Source organism: Hemiscyllium ocellatum, chromosome 16 (genome assembly GCF_020745735.1).
Source record: "Hemiscyllium ocellatum isolate sHemOce1 chromosome 16, sHemOce1.pat.X.cur, whole genome shotgun sequence".
Lineage (NCBI taxonomy): Eukaryota > Metazoa > Chordata > Chondrichthyes > Orectolobiformes > Hemiscylliidae > Hemiscyllium > Hemiscyllium ocellatum.
In genome coordinates, this window is record NC_083416.1 from 18,561,735 (window position 1) to 18,582,946 (window position 21,212).

The 21,212-nt window shown below is 46.9% G+C and overlaps 1 protein-coding gene across 1 annotated transcript in view; it reads left to right on the forward strand.

Annotated features, from left to right (window-relative positions):
• Positions 1 to 5,369: 5,369 nt before the first annotated feature.
• Positions 5,370 to 21,212, forward strand: part of LOC132823547 (Kv channel-interacting protein 1-like) — an 89,054-nt gene continuing 73,211 nt past the window's right edge. The window contains exon 1 of the mRNA XM_060837490.1: positions 5,370 to 5,481. Coding sequence (XP_060693473.1) covers positions 5,370 to 5,481 — 112 coding nt within the window. The remainder of the gene's footprint in view (positions 5,482 to 21,212) is intronic.

Sequence of the window (21,212 nt, forward strand, 5' to 3'; positions counted from 1 at the left end):
GAAGTCTTATGGTTTACTGACTCCACAGCTCACCCAGTTGTGCCTTGTAGTGTCTTCAGGAAAATTACCCACACAAACTGCCTATTGGAAAGTGGACATTGGAAACAGTCAGCCGTTCAGGTAGCAGCTAAAGAGAGAGATTGAGGTAAGATTACAAGTCAATGGCATTTCATTGCTCATTCCTCATGAGAATCAGGATACAAGAACTGATCTTGTATAATCACTTATACTGGTACTGAGATCAGAACTCATTTCCTTATTGTGAGAGTTGGGAATCTTCGGACTTTTCTATGCCAGAGAGCTATTGATTCTCAGATATCGAATGTATTTAATATGACATTCAATAGATAGAATTTCGGGTCCAGAAGGGAATTAGGGAATATGGGAAAGTGCGGGTTGATGCAATTGACCATCTTGTAGAAAGGAGCAATGAGGTCAAATGGCAAAATGGCCAACTCCAGGTTCTATATCCTGTAAAAGAGATTAGCTTCTGTATTTACTGATCAGGAATCCTTTATCCAAAATGCTTACCACCAACTTTTTTAGATAAAAGATATTTTAGTTTTCCGATACAACTGATAGGTTGTTTGGACCCTTTGGCAAAAACTTCACCTTAAGGTCAGTTCTGGTCCATTTGGCCAAGTGTAGTTGCCCTTGAGAAGGTGATAGTGAATTGTAGGTAGACCCACAATGCTGATAGGGAAGAAATTTGATTTTGACTCAGCAACAGTGAAGGAATGGTGATATACAGTATTTCCAAGTCAGGATACTGATTGGCTTGGAGGGGAAGATGCAGGTGATGGTGTTCCCATATATCTGCTGTACTTGACCATTCCAGATCAAAATGACCATGGGTTTGGAAGGTGCTGTCTAAGGATCTTTGGTGAATTGCTGCAGTGCTTCTTGTAGATGGTACGCACTGATGCTATGAACATCACTGGTGGAGGGAGTGGATGTATGTGGATATGATGTCAGTCAAGTGGTGTCAAGCTTCTTGAGTGTTGTTGGAGCTGCAATCATCCAGATAAGTGGGGAGTGTTCCATCACAGTTCTGACTTGTGCCTTGTAGATGGTGGATATACTTTGGGGAGTCAGGAGGTGAGTTACTCACTACATTATTCCTAATCTCTGACCTGCTCTTGCAGCCACTGAGTTTATGTGGTGAATCCAATTGAGTTTCTGGTCAATGGCAACCCCAAGGATATTAATAGTGGAGTATTCAGTGATGGTAACACCATTGACTGTCTCAGGGCATTATTTAGATTGCCTCTTATTTGAAAGGGTCAATTTCAGACATTTGTATGGCATTGTTACTTGCCACTTGTCAGCACAGGCCTGAATATTGTCCAGATCTTCTTGCATTTAAATGGTGCTGATCATTGTGAAATCATTGGCAAACATCCCCACTTCTGATGTTATGGTCATTGATGAAGCAGCTGAAGATGATTGGACCTAGTACACTACCCTGAGGAACTCCTGCAGAAATATCCTGGAGCTGAGTTGACTGACCTCCAACAACTTCAACCATCTTCCAATGTGCCAGGTATGACTCCAACCAGCAGAGAGTTTGCCTCCGTACCTATTCATTTCAGTTTTGCTAGGGCTCCTTGATGCCAAACGGTTGAACGCAACCTTGGTGTCAAGGGCTATCAATCTCACCTCCCCTCTGGAACTGAGCTCTTCTGTCCATTTATGAACCAAGGCTGTAATGTGATCAGGAGCTGAGTGGCCCTAGTAGAACGTAAACTGGGCATCAGTCAATAGATTATTGCTGAGCAGGTGCTGCTTAATAGCACTGTTAATGATATCTTCCAGAACTTTACTGATGATCGACAGTAGACTGATGGGGTGGTAATTGCCCAGTTGAGTTTGATCTGATTTTTGTAACAGAGAGACAGACAGAATGTGAGAGAGATGGAGAGAGACAGAGAGAGAGAGAGAGAGAGAGAGAGAGAGGGAGAGACAGAAAGAAACAGAGAGAGACAATGAGAGGTAAGGAGACGGATAGAGAAAAAGGGTGAGAGAGATGAAGCCTTCTCATTGGGAAAAGGGTCTACAAGCAGAGAAACCAGCCCTCTACATGTACCTTCATTAGAAAATTTATATAACTCTGCCAGGTGCTGATCACTCTCAACATTAATTTTGATTCATTAATTGATGACAATCAAAAAAGGAGATGTTTTGTAGTAACATCTTAATATTAACAGGTAAACATGACTGGGTGCAGGAAAATTCATGAACCTCTGGCCGCATCCAGGAATTGACAAAAAATGAATTTTTAGTTTCATCTTTCATTCTTCCAAACTCCAGTAGACATTACAGATCGAATCTCCTCAATCTCTCCTCATTGAACTTCCTTGCACTCTCTCTGGGACATGTATATCCTTAGAGAGGAACCCATATTGCATAGAGTGACAGCCATGGTCTCCTCAGTGCCCTGTTTAATTGTACAGACTTCTTTACTCTTATACTCAAACCCCTTCATAACAAAAACACTAACTAACTGACCATTCCCGTCCTAAACATTTCCTGTAGCTGCATATTAATTTTTTAGACGAGTTGGACAGAAGGGTCTGTTTCCATGCTATACATCTCTCTGACTCTATGTACAAGGACACCCTCTGAATGCAAATGATTTTTATTGTCTCACCATTAATAAAAATGTTCTGCTTTTCGATGTGGAGTGGATAACACCACACTTCCTTCATTACATTCTCTCTCTTATGTCCTGGCCAGTCACTGTAACATGGGTATATCCTTTTGCAGGCTCTTTGCATGTTCCTCACAACTTACGTTCCCATCTAACTTTGCCTTGTCAACAAATTTGGTGAGAGACAAAAAAAACTGCAGATGCTGGAATCAAAAGTAGACAAACAGGAGGCTGGAAGAACACAGCAAGCCATCAGCATCAGGAGCTAGAGAAGTCGACATTTCAGGTGTAACCTGAAGAGGGGTTATCTCCCTCCCCTTTCTTAACTTGTCCGTTTACCCCCCTGCCCACTTTATCTGCAGTTCCCCTTACACCCACCCCCAGTCCTGATGAAGGGTTATACCCAAAATATTGACTTCTCCATCTCCTGATGCTGCTTGGCTTGTTGTGTTCTCCCGGCCTCCTGCCTGTCTACTTTGTCAAAAATGAGTTGCCTAATTCTGATAGTGATGAGGTTTGAAATCATTTTGGGATACTGTTATCGTCTATTCCGCATTTGCAATTTTCCTCAACAACTTTCCTATAGTTCCCGAAGCAGAAAGAAAAGCTGATTGGTCCATTTTACATCTATTGCCCAGAATTCCCACAAGGAATGTGCTTAGCATGCATTGAGCATTAAAGTTTGAGCTATTTGAGATAGTTAAAAGGCTTTGAATAAGTAAATGGGGAAAATGAAATTTGTGGTGGGACAGTTCAAAACATAGGGTAGAATCTTCAGATTTGAGTCAGGTTGTTTAAGTGCAGATGGCAAGTAACACTATTTCACCCAGTGAGGAAGAGAAATCAGGAAGTCTCTTTCCCCCACAAAGAGGGTGAGGCCAGGACCCACCTGAAAATCTCAAAATTAAGCATCACAGGCTTTTGTGACCCAATTGTTGATGGACAATATCAGTTGTTAAATTCAGACTGTGAGTAAGATGTTGAGGAAAGGTACCGAAGCAGAGCGAACAATATCGATTTGATAGGTGGTCCTGAGCTGTCAGTTTGTCACGACAGTGAGCCGAGCTCCCAACGATAAACTCCAAGAATGATAAAGCTCAAAAAGAGGCCATTAGCCTCTCGTGTCTATGTTGGCTCTCTGAAGGAAATATTCCATTTAGTTTCACTTCTCCAGCTGCTCCCCTCTAACTCTGTGAACCAATTCTCCTCAAATTCACATTCAATTGCCTTTTGAAGGTACCAATGGAAGTTTTTTAAATATGTTGCTTAATTAACAACACTTCTAACTTTTCCTCTTATCCATTGGCAATGATTTTAAATTGCTGAGCTCTGGTTCCTCCTCCAAACCTGCTTCCTCAGTCTGAAGATCCTGCTCCCTGCATCACCCCAGTAACATTCCTTTCCAAAGCTTTCTAAGATGTAATAGCCAGAAATGTACACCAAAGGCTAAGGTTAAACAGTGATAAGAAAAAATTGTGTATTCTGATTTATGTTCACTGTCTCTTTATGGAAAGCCGAGTGAACAGTTTCTAAACTATTCTATCAACTTTCCCAACCACATTTAAAGGTTCTCCAATATTTACCCCTCAGGATTCCTCTGTTCTTGACCCTACTTCCAGACTATCCATGTTACCTTGCTGATTAACCTCTGACTAACAAGCTGTACCTTCCAACATGTGTCATCTCTCAAATATCCACATACAACTATATATACAGAAACATTTAATAAAACACATTAATATGTCTCTGCCATACTTTTAAGACAATCTACTGAGAACATTCAGTCAGGATTAAATATTTATTTTCAATGAGCCGTTAGTTAAAATGTGGCCAATCGGTGTGTTACAAGCAGAGAAATTCATATTTCATATGACAGGATGTGCAAGTGTATTCATTGCTGCTGCTGCTGGGAGTATCAGTTACAGACTACTATAGTGAGCCACAGAACAACCAACCAGACAGGGAGGTACAACAGCTTGCCAACATGAGAGTTGCCAAGGTTGCGTATCATAGATTTGAAGCATTTTAACAAGAGTGGAAGAAAACGAAAAACAAAATAAAGAGAGAGAAAGAGACAAGTGGAGAGAGAGAGAGAAAGAGAGAGAGAGACCAATCGAGACAAGCAGGTGTGCAAAGGCTTAAGGTGGAGAGACACACAGACGTAGGGAGTGAGAGACAGAGGTGCAGAAATGGCAGAAAGAGGGACTCAGACCAAGAGGAAGAGTGAGAATTAGGCAGACAGAAAGTAACATATCCAGAGTGAGAGAAAGAGAGAGAAAGAGAGAGAGAGAGAGAAACAACGGAGAAAGGGAAAGAGCTGAATAAGGGACGACAATACAGAAAAGGAGAATGAGATAGACCGAGAGGCATAGAGAGAGGAGGGAGAACAAGAAACAGTGATTCTGTAAATGGGCAGACAGCGCGGAGAGTGAGAGGTGGCGACATCAAGATAGAAAGTAAGAGAAACCAAAAGTAAGAGACAAACTGAAGGAGACAGAGAGAGAGCAGGATATGTACAGAGTGAGAGAATGGTGATCTGTACAGTAAAAGGAAGGGTGTGGAAGCAAGGTAGAGAGAGAGCATGTGAAAGAGGGGAGGAGGAAGAATAGTGATAGCGATTTAAGGAGAGGGTGATGCAAGTTGGACGAGGTCGGTGAGATTACATTCAGCAGTTTGTCATGAAGGGGAAGGAGTGCCTCCCAGCGAAGTACTTGGAAGGATGCTGAATATCAAAGGCGAGTCAGAGGGGCTGCAGACTCTGGGAATTGTGATTGTAGTATGTACATCACTGAAACTTCTCCACTTTCTTGGACTCATTGATTTCTCTGACAGTAAGTGAGACTCCCACATTCTCCTTTGTCTTGCTGTGTCCTTATTTTGCCATGCGTTTAACCATTTAAGGCATGATAGTTTTAGCTCAACCTGCTGGGACTCCAGCTGTTTTATTTTCCTGTAAAACGTTTCCTGCCTTGGTCGCAGCTCTGAGAAGGGGCTGCAGCCCTGAATGTTGAGAGTATCTTGGTCTGCACTCGGAGTTGGGACTCCTGTCTGCTCACAGTTCTCCCAAACTGCACAGAGAGATCACGTAGCTTCTCATTTCAACAACGAGTTTAAATAAATATACAGCAGCTTCCTGAAGTTGGGACAGATTTATCCTGAGTCAGCGACAGCAAAGAAACTAGAGCAAAGAAATCCTGATGGAGATGTGGAGAATCGGGGAAGGACAGTGTTCAGAACAAAGCAAAATCACAGACTGGGAGGGGGCAAAGATGCCAGGAAGTGTGAAAGGGAATAGGGCAGTGAGAGAGCAAAAAGGAGAGTTGGAAGCCTCAGGAGGTGCCATTGTTATCAACATCAGAACCTCTTTATCATCATCACTGTCTGCTTCAGTGCACACGCCTGGGATCTGGAGGGACTAGGCAGAGTGGAGCTGGGAAATCTGATCCCAACAATTAGGAAAGAGTGAGCTCAAGATGGGAGGTAGGGCTGGGTTTAGGGAATTGCAATTGGGGGAGGGGATTATGTCATCAAACGCTGCAACTGAGAGAAGGAAAGCTAAAGGTTTCTGTGTGTGAATGGTAGGGTAGAGACATATACTTTGGGGTATGGGGTGGGAGGGGGCGGGAGGGTGGTGTGATATGTTCAGATCTGTATACTTGACACAATGTACTTGGGTCATAACCTGGGGTTGCATACATAAGAGATACATCTGGAGACTTATACGTGGTGCCATATAATGGGGATATATACCTGGGGAGATATACCTGGGTCTGTGTACATGGGTCTGTAAAACTAGGAACATATATATGGGGCATGTACATGGAGGATAGTTCTGGAGGTATATGCCTACATCTGTACACCTGGGAAAAAATATCTGGGTCCCAATACCTAGGCTGTATACTTTGGGCTGAATACCTGTCACGATATGCCTTGGAGCATATACCTAGGGGCAGATACTTGAGACTGTATACCAACACTATGTACCTGGAGGCATATAACTGCACTTATATACCTGGGCTCATATACCTAAGGCAGTATACCTACAAGACACACTTGAAGGTGCACACCTGGGGTTGTATACCTGCGAGAATCTACTAGCGGCTGTATACCTGGCACACTATAGCTTGAAGTCGCTGTATACTGGGAGGATATGCATTGGACTTAAAGAACAAAGGGTTGGGCAGGTCATTTAGCAGAACAGATTCCTGTAAAAACAGCAGTCCAAGGTGGGTAGGGCCCCTTTCTGATTTTTAATTTAACACGCTGCCAAAACATTAGAATCTCAACCATGTGAGCACTTTGCAACTTATTTTCATTCTTACCCCCGCCCCTTCATCTTCCCCACGGCCCCCTACCCCCTGCCCCTTTACCTTCCCCACAGCCCCCTGACCACTGCCTCTTCACCTTCCCCGCAGGCTCCCAACCCCTGCCCCTTCACCTTTCCCATGCCCCCCCCCGACCTCTGCCCCTTCATCTTCCCCGCAGTCCCTCCCCCAAACCCTCCCCCTTCACCTTCCCCACAGCCCCCCAACCCCTGCCCCTTCACCTTCCACACATCCCCCCCCCACCCAAACCCTCCCCCCTCACCTTCCCCACAGCCCTCCGGCCCCTGCCCCTTCACCTTCCCAATAGCTCCCCGACCCCTGCCCCTTCACCTTTCCCACAGCCCTCAACCCCTGCTCCTTCACCTTCCCCACAGCCCCCAACCCCTGCTCCTTCACCTTCCCCACAGCCCCCAACCCCTCCCCTTCACCTTCCCTTCAGCCCCCCGACCCTTTACCTTACCCACATGCCCAAAACCCCGCACCCTGACCCTTTACCTTAACCAATATGCCTGTAACCTCAGCACCCTGACCCTTTACCTTACCCATAACCTGTTCAGTCTGACCCTTCACCTTACCCACTTGCTCATAGCCCATGCACCCTGACCCTTCACCTTACCTACGTATGCATAACCCCTGAACCCTGACCCATCGCTTTACCCACATGTCCATAACCCCTGCACCCTGACACTTCACTTTACCCACATGTCCATAACCTCTGCACCCTGACCCTTCACTTTACCCCCATGTCCAGAACCCCGCACCCTGACCCTTCACTTTACCCACATGCCCATAACCCCTGCACCTTGACCCTTTGCCTTACCCACATGTCCATAACACTTGCACCCTGACCCTTTGCCTTACCCACATATCCATAACCCCTGCACCCTGACCCTTCACCTTGCCCACAGGTCCACACCCGCTGCATCCTCATCACTGCTGCTTCACCTTACCAACAGCAGCCTTCCCCCAGCCCTTCCCCAACACATAGCACACTGCCCTTTGCTTGTTCACTGTACCCACAGCCCCCACCCCTTTACCCTCCCCAAAGCACCCTGACCCCTGCCCCTAACTCCTTGGCACTCTCCCCTCAAGGTCGCCAATTCTGATTGCATTCATTCCCGGAGATTCCCAAATGACCCCCTAGCTCCACCATCCCCACCCCTTCCAGCGGGTCTTCCCATGGATTGGAACAGTTTGTATTCCCATCAGCAAAATTCATAAAGTCATGGAGGAGTCCAGAGAAAATGTGAAAAAGAAGCTTGTTTTTAAAACCTGGGGTCTTTGCACCTCCGAAATCAGTAGGCACTATTTCTTGACCCCAGAGAATCCAGTGAATCCTTGGCAGCCCCACCTTATTTTCATTTCATTTGTGGGATCAGTGACTAGCCAGCATTTATTGCCCATCCCTATTTGCCTTTGAAGGCGTTTTGTAGCAATTGGTACAACTGAATGGCTTGCATTTCACAGGATAATTGAGAGACAACCACTTTGCTGCAGGTCTAGAGTCACATATAGGCAAAACTGGTGAGGGTGGCAGATTTCCTTCCCTGAAGAACATTAGTGGGTTTTGCCGACAATTGGCAATGGGTTCCATTGTTGTCAGTAGATTCTTAATTTCTGATTTTTTTTTATGCTGTGGTCGGATTCAAGGCTGGGACACCCGAACATTAGTTGAGTTTGTAGATTAATAGTCCAGCAACAATACCACTTGGCTGTCACCTACTGTGCCATTTCCTGTCACCCCCTGTCACCATCTCCTACAGTCCCAGACCCATCGCCTCTCCTCCCACCCACACAAGCCTGGACACTCCACAACCCACCCCTCCCAACGCCCCCAATTTCATGCCCCTAAACCTCAACTCCACTGTCCATCCCAGAAACATCCACACTCTCCTAAACACCCACTTCCTGCACACAACAGATTGTCCCTGAGAGCGAGTGTGAAGCCACTGTAAGTAGGACTTGCCCAGGGATAGCTGAAGTAGACTGGATTAAAAATAGCAGTGGTGTGCGATGGTGTGCGAACTCCATGTGTAAGTACAGTGTGTGTACTCGATCAAACTGACAGCAGAAAGAATGTGAGCAATGAGGAGAGCTCAGTACCAGCCACACTGAGCAGCTATTAGTGCGAGATTCCAAAAAAAACCTCTAGCACATCACATTTCTCAATGAGGTACATAATCCATCATGATCTCACTGTAATTAACAGCAGGCACTGGATGGGTGAGCTCCCCCAAGCTGCAATTGAGCCTTTTCAGCTCGCACTTGCATACAGGGATCCATTGGAAAAGGTCGGTTCTAGACCACCTATATAACGGGCCCTAGAACCTTCCATTCAACTAGGAAGGGAGACAGCAGAGGCCATTCACCACATCTCAAAGTCAGTACTGAGGGAATGCTGCACTATTGGATGGTCAGTACATAGGGAATGTGGTATTATCGAAGGGTCAGTATGAGTGAATGCGGCACTGTGGAAGGGACAGTACTGAGGGAATGCTGTACTGTGGAAGAGACAGTACTGAGGGAATGCTGCACTTTGGGAGGGATAGTACTGTGGAAATATTGCACTGTGGGAAGGACAGTACTGAGGGAATGCTGCACTATCAAAGGGTCAGTACTGAGGGAATGCTGCATTATCAGAGGGGCAGTACTGAGGGAATGCTGCACTGTGAGAGGGACAGGACTGTGGAAATATTGCACTGTGGGAGGGTCAGTACAGAGGGAATGCTGCACTGTCAAAGGGTCAGTATTGAGGGAATGCTGCACTATTGGAAGGACAGTACTGGGGGAATACTGCACAGTGGGAGAGATAATACTGAAGGAATGCTGCATTGTGGGAGGATCAGTACAGAGGGAATGCTGCACTGTAGGAGGGTCAGTACAGAGGGAATGCTGCACTATCAAAGGGGAAGGTGCAGAAGCCACCGAGTAGTAGTCATGGGCGATTTCAACTTCCCAAATACTGATTGGAAGCTCTTTAGATCAAGTAGATTGGATGGGGCGGTGATTGTGCAATGTGTCCAGGAAGATTTTCTAACTCAGCACATAGATTGTCCGACCATAGGGGAGGCCATATTGGATTTGGTAATGAACCGGGACAAGTGATGGGCATGTTAGTGGGTGAGCATTTTGATGATGGTGACCACGATTCTGTGACTTTCACCTTGGTTATGGAGAGAGATAGGTGCGTGCAACAGGGTAGGTTTTACAATTGGGGGAAGGGTAAATACGATGCTGCAAGACAGGATCTGAGGAGCATAAGTTGGGAGCATCGGCTGTCAGGGAAGGATGTTGTTGAAATGTAGAACTTTTTCAAGGAACAGATACAACGTGTCCTTGATATGTATGTACCTGTCAGGCAGGCAAGAGATGGTCGTGTGAGGGAACTTTGGTTGACGAGGGAGATTGAATGTCTAGTAAAGAGGAAGAAGGAGGCTTACATAAGGTTGAGGAAACAAGGTTCAGACAGAGCGTTGGAAGGATACAGGATAGCCAGGAGGGAGTTGAAGAAAGGGATTAGGAGAGCTAAGAGAGGGCATGAAAAATCTTTAGCGGGTAGGATCAAGGATAACCCAAGGCCTTTTATGCATATGTGAGAAACATGAGAATGGTGAGAACTAGGGCAGGTCCGATCAAGGACAGTAGTGGGAGACTGTGTATTGAGTCGGAAGAGATAGGAGAGGTCTTGAAGGAGTACTTTTCTTCAGTATTTACAAATGACAGGGACCGTATTGTTGAAGAGGAGAGTATGAAACGGACTGGTAAGCTAGAGGAGATGCTTGTTAGGAAGGAAGATGTGTTAGGCATTTTGAAAAACTTGAGGATAGACAAGTCCCCCGGGCTGATGGGATATATCCTAGGATTATGTGGGAAGTAAGAGAGGAAATTGCAGAACCGTTGGCAATGATCTTTTCGTCTTCACTGTCAATGGTGGTGGTACCAGGGGACTGGAGAGTGGCGAATGTTGTGCCCCTGTTCAAAAAAAGGAATAGGGATAACCCTGGGAATTACAGGCCAGTTAGTCTTACTTCGGTGGTAGGCAAAGTAATGGAAAGGGTACTGAGGGATAGGATTTATGAGTATCTGGAAAGACACTGCTTGATTAGAGACAGCCAGCACGGATTTGTGAGGGGTAGGTCTTGCCTTACAAGTCTTATTGAATTCTTTTAGGAGGTGACCAAGCATGTGGATGAGGGTAGAGCAGTGGATGTAGTGTACATGAATTTTAGTAAGGCATTTGATAAGGTTCCCCATGGTAGTCTTATGCGGAAAGTCAGGAGGCATGGGATAGTGGGAAATTTGGCCAGTTGGATAGAGAACTGGCTAACCGGTCGAGTGGTGGTAGATGGTAAATATTCAGCCTGGAGCCCAGTTACAAGTGGAGTTCCGCAGGGATCAGTTCTGGGTCCTCTGCTGTTTGTAATTTTTATTAATGACTTAGAAGAGGGAGTCGAAGGGTTGGTCATAATTTGCAGATGATACGAAGATTGGTGGAGTTGTGGATAGTGGGGAGGACTGTTGTCAGCTGCAAAGGGACTTTGATATGATGCAGAGCTGGGCTGAGGAGTGGTAGATGGAGTTCAATCCTGTCAAGTGTGAGTTTGTCCATTTTAGAAGGACAAATAAGAATGCAGAATACATGGTTAAAGGTAGGGTTCTTAGTAAGTTGGAGGAGCAGAGGGATCTTGGGCTCGATATTCATAGCTCTTTGAAAGTTGCCACTCAGGTGGATAGAGCTTGTAAGAAGGCCTATGGTGTATTAGCATTCATTAGCAGAGGGATTGAATTCAAGAGTCGTGAGGTGATGTTGCAGCTGTACAGGACCTTGGTAAGGCCATATTTGGAGTACTGTGTGCAGTTCTGGTCGCCTCACTTTAGGAAAGATGTGGAAGCTTTGGAGAGGGTGCAGAGGAGATTTACCAGGATGTTGCCTGGAATGGAGAATAGGTTGTACAAGGATAGGTTGAGAGTGCTAGGCCATTTCTCATTGGAACGGCAAAGGATGAGGGGTGACTTGATAGAGGTTTATAAGATGATCAGGGAAATAGATAGAGTAGACAGTCAGAGACTTTTTCCCCAGGTACAACAGCGTGTTACAAGGGGACATAAATTTAAGGTGAAGGGTGAAAGGTATAGGGGGATGTCAGGGGTAGGTTCTTTACCCAGAGAGTGTTGGGGGCATGGAATGCGCTGCCTGTGGGAGTGGCAGAGTCAGAATCATTGGTGGCCTTTAAGCGGCAATTGGATAGGTACATGGATAGGTGCTTAAGCTAGGACAAATGTTTGGCACAACATCGTGGGCCGAAGGGCCTGTTCTGTACTGTATTGTTCTATGTTCTATGTACAGTATTGAGGGATTGCTGCACTATCAGAAGGACAATACTGAGGGACTGCTGCATGGTGGGAGAGATAGTACTGAGGGAATGCTGCACTGTTGGAGGGTCAGTACGGAGGGAATGCTGCACTGTGGGAGGAACAGTACTGAGAGAATGTTGCACTGTGGGAGGAACAGTACTGAGGGAATGCTGCACTGTGGAAGGGACAGTGCTGACGGAATGCTGCACTATGGGAGAGTCAGTACAGAGGGAATCCTGCACTATTGAAGGGTCAGTAAGTAGGGAATACTGCACTGTGGGAGGGACAGTACTGAGGGAATGCTGCACTGTGGAAGGATCAGTACTAAGGAAATGCAGCACTGTGCAAGGCACAGTACTGAGGGAATGCTGCACTGTGGGAGGGTCAGTACTGAGGGAATGCTGCACTGTGGGAGGGTCAGTACAGAGGGAATGCTGCACTGTGGGAAGGTCAGTACAGAAGGAATGCTACACTATTGGAGGGTCAGTACAGAGGAAATGCTGCACTATCGGAGGGTCAGTACAGAGCGAATGCTGCACTGTGGGAGGACAGTAGTGAGGGAATATGCACTGTGGGAGGACAGTACTGAGGGAATGCTGCACTGTGGAAGGGACAGTACTGAAGGAATGCTGCGCTATGGGAGGTCAGTACAGAGCGAATGCTGCACTGTGGGAGGGTCAGTACAGAGCAAATGCTGCACTGTGGGAGGGTCAGTACAGAGGGAATGCTGCACTGTGGGAAGGTCAGTACAGAGGGAATGGAGGGTCAGTACAGAGGAAATGCTGCACTATCGGAGGGTCAGTACAGAACGAATGCTGCACTGTGGGGGGACAGTAGTGAGGGAATGCTGCACTGTGGGAGGATAGTACTGAGGGAATGTTGCACTGTGGGAGGACAGTACTGAGGGAATGCTGCACTGTGGGAGGGTCAGTACTGAGGGAATGCTGCACTGTGGGAGGGTCAGTACTGAGGGAATGCTGCACTGTGGGAGGGTCAGTACAGAGGGAATGCTGCACTGTGGGAAGGTCAGTACAGAAGGAATGCTACACTATTGGAGGGTCAGTACATAGGGAACACTGCACTGTGGGAGGAATAGTACTGAGGGAATGCTGCACTGTGGAAGGGTCAGTACTAAGGGAATGCAGCACTGTGCGAGGGACAGTACTGAGGGAATGCTGCACTATGGGAGGGTCAGTACAGAGCGAATGCTGCACTGTGGGAGGGTCAGTACTGAGGGAATGCTGCACTGTGGGAGGGCTAGTACTGAGTGAATGCTATACTGGAGGAGGGACATTATAGAGGGAATGCTGCACTGTGGGAAGGACAGGACTGAGGGAATGTTGCAGTATCGGAGGGTCAGTACAGAGGGAATGCTGCACATTGACTGGGGCTTGATTTAACACTGTAGCACACTGACTGGTCCTAATTTAACACACTAGCGCACTGACTGGGGCTTGCTTTAATACTGTAGCACAATGATGGCAGCTTAGTTTAACTGCAAGACACTAGCTGGGCCGAGTTTAATACTGTAGCACACTGACTGTGGTTTGATTTAACCCTGCAGCACACTGGCTGGGCCAAGTTTAAAACTGCAGTGCACTGGCTGTTCCTAGTTTAATACTGCAGCACACAGACTATATCAAGTTTAACACTGCAGCACATGGCCTGGGCCTAGTTTGTAACACTGTAGCACAATGACTGGGCCTAATTTAACCATGCAGCACACTGACTAGGCCTAGTTTAACCACGGAGTGCACTGACTGGTGGTAGTTTAATACTGCATTGCACTGACTGGAGCTAGTTTAACACTGCAGTGATCTGACTAGGCATCCTTGAACATTGCAGCACACTGTCTGGGCCGAGTTTAACATTGCAGCACACTGTCTGGGCCTAATTTAACACTGCAGTACACTGACTATGCCTAGTTTAAACTGCAGCGCACTGTCTGGTGCTAGTTTAACACTGCAGCACACTGACTGGTGCTAGTTTAATACTGCAGCGCATTGACTGGCCTAGTTTAACCACGCAGCACCCTGACTGTGCCTAGTTTAACGCTGTAGCACACTGACTGGGCCTAGTTTAACACCGCAACACACTGACTGGGACTAGTTTAACACTGCAACACATTGACTGGGCCTAGTTTAACCATGCAAAACACTGACTGGTGCTAGTTTAACACTGTAGCACACTGACTGTTGATAATTTAACACTGTAGTGCACTGACTGTACCTAGTTTAACACTACAGCACACTGACTAGGCCTAGATTAACACTGCAACACACTGATTTAAGGCCCCAAGGGATCCTTCCATATCCGCCACAATTTCACATGCACCTCCACACACATCATCTATTGCATCCGCTGCACCCGATGTGGCCTCCTCTATATTGGGGAGACAGGCCGCCTACTTGCAGAACGTTTCAGAGAACACCTCTGGGACACCCGGACCAACCAACCCAACCACCCCATGGCTCAACACTTTAACTCCCCCTCCCACTCCACCAAGGACACACAGGTCCTTGGACTCATCCATCGCTAGACCATAACAACACAACGGTTGGAGGAAGAGTGCCTCATCTTCCGCCTGGGAACCCTCCAACCACAAGGGATGAACTCAGATTTCTCCAGTTTCCTCATTTCCCCTCCCCCCACCTTGTCTCAGTTGAATTCACCCCGACCTCAAATTCACCTGGACCGTCTCAGACCCTCCCCTTCCTAGACCTTTCCATTTCTATCTCGGGCAACCGAATCAACACAGACATCTACTATAAACCGACTGACTCCCACAGCTACCTAGACTACACCTCCTCCCACCCTGCCCTCTGTAAAAACGCCATCCCATATTCCCAATTCCTTTGTCTCAGCCGCATTTGCTCCCAGGAGGACCAGTTCCAATACCGTACAGCCCAGATGGCCTCCTCCTTCAAGGATTGCAGATTCCCCCCAGACGTGATCGACGATGCCCTCCACCGCATCTCCTCCACTTCCCGCTCCTCTGCCCTTGAGCCCCGCCCCTCCAACCGCCACCAGGACAGAACCCCACTGGTTCTCACCTACCACCCCACCAACCTCCATATACAGCGTATCATCCGCCGTCATTTCCGCCACCTCCAAACGGACCCCACCACCAGGGATATATTTCCCTCCCCTCCCCTATCAGCATTCCGAAAAGACCACTCCCTCCGTGACTCCCTCGTCAGGTCCACACCCCCCACCAACCCAACCTCCACTCCCGGCACCTTCCCCTGCAACCGCAAGAAATGCAAAACTTGCGCCCACACTTCCTCCCTTACTTCTCTCCAAGGCCCCAAGGGATCCTCCCATATCCACCACAAATTCACCTGCACCTCCACACACATCATCTATTGCATCCGTTGCACCCGATGTGGCCTCCTCTATATTGGGGAGACATGCCGCCTACTTGCGGAACGTTTCAGAGAACATCTCTGGAACACCCGGACCAACCAACCCAACCACCCTGTGGCTCAACACTTTAACTCCCCCTCCCACTCCACCAAGGACATGCAGATCCTTGGACTCCTCCATCACCAGACCATAACAACACGACGGTTGGAGGAAGAGCACCTCATCTTCCACCTGGGAACCCTCCAACCACAAAGGATGAACTCAGATTTCTCCAGTTTCCTCATTTCCCCTCCCCCCACCTTGTCTCAGTCAAACATTTTCAGCAACACACTGATTGGACCTGGTTTAATACTTCAGCACACTGACTGGGCCTAGTTTAACGCTGCAGCGCACTGACTGGTCCTAGTTTAAAACTGCAGCACATTGACTGGGCCTAGTTTTACACTGCAGCACACTGACTGGGCCTGGTTTAATGCTGTAGCACACTGACTGGACCCAGTTTAATACTGCAGCACACAGACTGGGCCTAGTTTCATACTGCAGCACACTGACTGGGACTAATTTAACACTTCAGTACATGGACGGGTCCGAGTTTAACCACACAGTGCATTGACTAGTCCTAGTTTAACACTGCAGCATACTGACTGGGCCTAGTTTAGCACTGCAGCACACTGACTGGTCCTAGTTTAATACTGTAGCACACTGACTAGGTTTCGTTTAACACTGAAGCATACTGACTAGTCTTTGTTCAACACTTCAGTGCACTGACTGGTCCTAGTTTAATACTGCTGCATACTGACTGGCACTAGTTTAACACTGCAGCGCACTGACTGGATCTAGTTAAACCATACAGCACACTGACTAGTCCTAGTTTGACGCTGCAGTGCACTGACTGGTCCTAGTTTAATACTGCAGCACACTGACTGGGACTAATTTAACACGTCAGTACATGGACGGGTCCTAGCTTAACCACACAGTGCACTGACTAGTCCTAGTTTAATACTGCAGCACACTGACTGTGCCTAGTTTAGCCCTGCAGCACAATGATGAGGGTTTGATTTAACCTGCAGCATATTGACTGGGTCTATTTTAAAACTGCAGTGCACTGACTGGGCCTAGTTTAACACTGCACCCCACTGACTTGGCTTAATTTAACCATGCAGCGCACTGACTAGGCCTAGTTTAACCATGCGGCCCACCGACTGGGCCTAGTTTAACCACGCAGTGCGCTGACTGGGCCTAGTTTAGATTAGATTACTTACAATGTGGAAACAGGCCCAACAAGTCCACACAAACCTGCCGAATCGCAACCCACCCAGACCCATTCCCCTAGATTTACCCCTTCACCTAACACTACGGGCAATTTAGCATGGCCAATTCACCTAACCCCGCACAATTTTGGTCTGTGGGAGGAAACCGGAGCACCTGGAGGAAACCATGCAGGCACGGGGAGAATGTGCAAACTCCACACATACAGCCGCCTAAGGCGGGAATTGAACCTGGGTCTCTGGTACTGTGAGGCAGCAGTGCTAACCACTGTGCCACCATGCCGCCCACTGTTTAACCACACAGTGCATTGACTGGGCCTAGATTAAAAAGTGAGGTCTGCAGATGCTGGAGATCAGAGCTGTTGCTGGTTAAAGCGCAGCAGGTCAGGCAACATCCAAGGAGCAGGAAATTCAACGTTTCGGGCATAAGCCCTTCTTCACGAATGAGGAAAGTGTGTCCAGTAGGCTAAGATAAAAGGTAGGGAGGAGGGACTTGGGAGAGGGGCGTTAGAGATGCGATAGGTGGAAGGAGGATACGGTGAGGGTGATAAGGTGAGGGTGATAGGCCGGAGTGGGGGAGGGGGGGATTGGAGAGATCAGGAAGAAGATTGCCGGTTAGGAAGGGTTGAGACTGAGACAAGTTGGGGGGAGGGGAAATGAGGAAACTGGAGAAATCTGAGTTCATCCCTTGTGGTTGGAGGGTTCCTAGGCGGAAGATGAGTTGCTCTTCCTCCAGCCATCGTGTTGCTATGGTCTGGTGATAGAGGAGTCCAAGGACCTGCATGTCCTTGGTGCAATTTCCCCCTAGACATGGTCGACGATGCCCTCCACCGCATCCCCCCCAGCCCCCGACCCCCCCGACCCCGAGCCCCACCCCTCCAACCGCCACCAGGACAGAACCCCACCGGTCCCCACCCACCACCCCACCAACCCCCACACACATCGCACCATCCATCGCCACATCCGCCACCCCCAAGCAGACCCCACCACCACGGATACACCTCCCTCCCCTCCCCCACCAGCACCCCGAAAAGGGCCTAGATTAACCATGCAGCGCACTGACTGGTGCTAGTTTAATACTGCAGAGCAGTGACTGGGCCTAGTTTAACACTGTGGTGCACTGACTGGGCCTATTTTAAAACTGCAGCGCGCTGACTTGGCCTAGTTTAACCATGCAGCGTGCTGAGGTCTGGTTTAACACTGCAGCAGACTGACCGGGGTCTAGTTTAACACTGCACCAGACTGACCGGGGTCTAGTTTAACGCTGCGGCAGACTGATTGGGGTCTGATTTAACACTGCACCATACTGACTGGGGGCTGGTTCAATGCTGCATCAGACTGACCGGGGTCTGGTTTAACACTGCACCAGACTGACCAGAGTTTGGTTTAACACTGCACCAGACTGACCGGGTTCTGATTTAATACTGCACCAGACTGACAAGGACCTGGTTTAATACTGCACCAGACTAACCGGGGTCTAGTTTAACGCTGCACCAGACTGACAAGAGACTGGTTTAACACTGCAACAGACTGACCGAGGACTAGTTTAACACTTCACCAGACTGACTGAGTTCTGGTTTAACACTGCACCAGACTGACCGGGTTCTGATTTAATACTGCACCAGACTGACAAGGACCTGGTTTAATACTGCACCAGACTAACCGGGGTCTAGTTTAACGTTGCACCAGACTGACAAGAGACTGGTTTAACACTGCAACAGACTGACCGAGGACTAGTTTAACACTTCACCAGACTGACTGAGTTCTGGTTTAACACTGCACCGGACTGACCAAGGTCTAGTTTAACACTGCACCAGACTGAATGTGGTCTGGTTAAGCATTACATTACTCTGACTGGGCCAAGTCTAACACTGGAGCATGCTAATTTAACACTAGTTTAACGTTGGTCCTAGTTTAACACTGCAGCACATTGATTGGGCCTAGTTTAACATTGCAGTGCACTGACTGGGCCTAGTTTAACACTGCAGCACATTGACTGGGCCTAGTTTAACACTGCAACGCACTGACTGGACCTAGTTTAATACTGCAGTGCACTGACTGGGCCTAGTTTAACACTGCAGCACATTGACTGGGCCTAGTTTAGCACTGGGGCTTGATTTAACAAAGTGTTGAATCTTTACTATATATTCTGTGTCCTATGATCCTGCTCCACTGTCTGCCTGATGAAGGAGTAGTGCTCTGAAAGCTTGCATTTCCAAATAAACCTGTTGGACTATAATCTGGTGTTGTGAGTGTTTTAAATCAGTAAGATCATTAGTTCATACAAAATAACAGCAGCAAGAGGCCATTGGGTGCATTGAGCTTGTTGTTTTGTTCTGCATGATCATGAATGATTTTGATCAGTTTCAACTCCCCTTACCTGTCTTACCCCCTCATCTTTGACCCCCTGTTAAAGCAGTGTAACTCAACCTTCAATGTAGTCAATGACCCAGCCTCCACTGCTGTCTAGGGAAGACAATTCAAAGACCAGTCTACACCTGAGAGAAGACAATCTTCCTCATCTCCATATCAAGCATGAGAGGCTCTATTTGCCCACCGCTGCAGCCTGAGTCCGTCCCTGTCTCTCGACGTTTTTATACTCATTTATTCAACTGACAGTATATATTGAATGTCTCTATATTTTGGGAAGATATAACCAAAATAAAACACTTCCTAAATACCAAATCATTCCTTTTCAGTCTATTCACAGACACGTACAGCAAAGTTTGGTTTAACTGGCACCTATGAACCAGTAGTGTTGATAAACTGGCAAAAATTATATGCCACAAATTCTGCAAATTTCACTGTATTATTTTGTACAATTATTATAGATTTTTAAATTTATGTAACTCAATGGAAGTATGCTTGTTGCTCAATTGAATGGCCGCACAAAACATCAACAGATGATTAAATTACGAGTCAATTCCTCCTCAAATTCCACGATCTGCTGCAATGTCCAAGAAGTCCATTGAGGGTGCGAGTGAGAGGGCTCTGCGTAGGTAAGTTTTATATAAGGCAAAGTGATTTAAGCCATAAATAAAGTATAACAAAGATGTGTCAACCCTTTACATTACATTTCTTTATTTACTGTTTGTTTTTACATTGATTAAGCAAACCAGAATATTTGATTTGTTGGCACATTCCTGGTCCCATTGGTGCTAGATAATAAAACTTTAGCTGTATTTGGAAAGTGAAATGTGCCATTCCTGTTCTGCAATCAGTCCCTTTGCTTTGCTGTGTCCAAAATAGTCACAAAATGGATAAGCAGGCAGCAGGTCACCTTTCTGTTGAAGTTCACAGTCACACTCTGTTAAGTCTGGACTCGACTCCTCCAACATGCTCTGGTCTGCATCCCGTCTACCATTCTCCTTAAATGTCGCTCATCCAAATCTGTGGTGCCCGTGTCTTAATGTCTAGCAAGTCCCATTCCCCTAATTAATGTGCTTGATGGCTCCCTGTTAAGCTATGCCCTAAATTATGAAATTCTCACCCTTGCCTTCAATCTCCACTCATGGAACCCTCACTCACCCTAATATCACTCTTTCTAATATTGGAGACCCTGTCTAGCGCGGTGCTCTGCAACTCCATCCCAAAACTCTTTGCTGCTCTCTCCTTTGGAGGATCCTTAAAACATGTCTGTCTTTTGACCTTCTGTTACTCTGCATCAGATGATTTGCGTGAAGTGTCTCAGAACGTTATGGCACTTTGAAGGTGCGACATCAACACAAAATATTAGATGAAATTTGGTCAGTCAGAGGTAAATTATGCAATATTCCAGGCAGCAGAATGATGAAGAATAGGCGCACTGAATCAATTTATTGAGCTGGATCTGCAAAGATCTTTTCACTCTGTTTATTTAAGCCGAGGATCAAAGCAGTTATGGCTCTATAAACAGTAATAAATACATCCATCAGAACATTAACATTGACTTCCAGTGATTACAGATGTATGGAAATATCGCATCTATTATCGTGTCAAAATGATCGATCTGTGCAGATAAGCAATGTTTTTAATCCGTGTACCTATGAACTAACACAGAAAACGCTGTTTTGAAAGGAGTGCTGAGGTGCAGTGATGTCGGTGAGAGGGAAGTGTTTAATTACTGTGCATATACATCAGGATGAGGACCAGTGATCAGTGAAGCTGCAGAGAGTAAGAAGCATTCTTTAACAGATCAGTAATCTCTCTGTGAGTGCAGGCTAAAATTTCATCAATATCAATTGGGAAAGTCAAATTCCAAATCAGGAT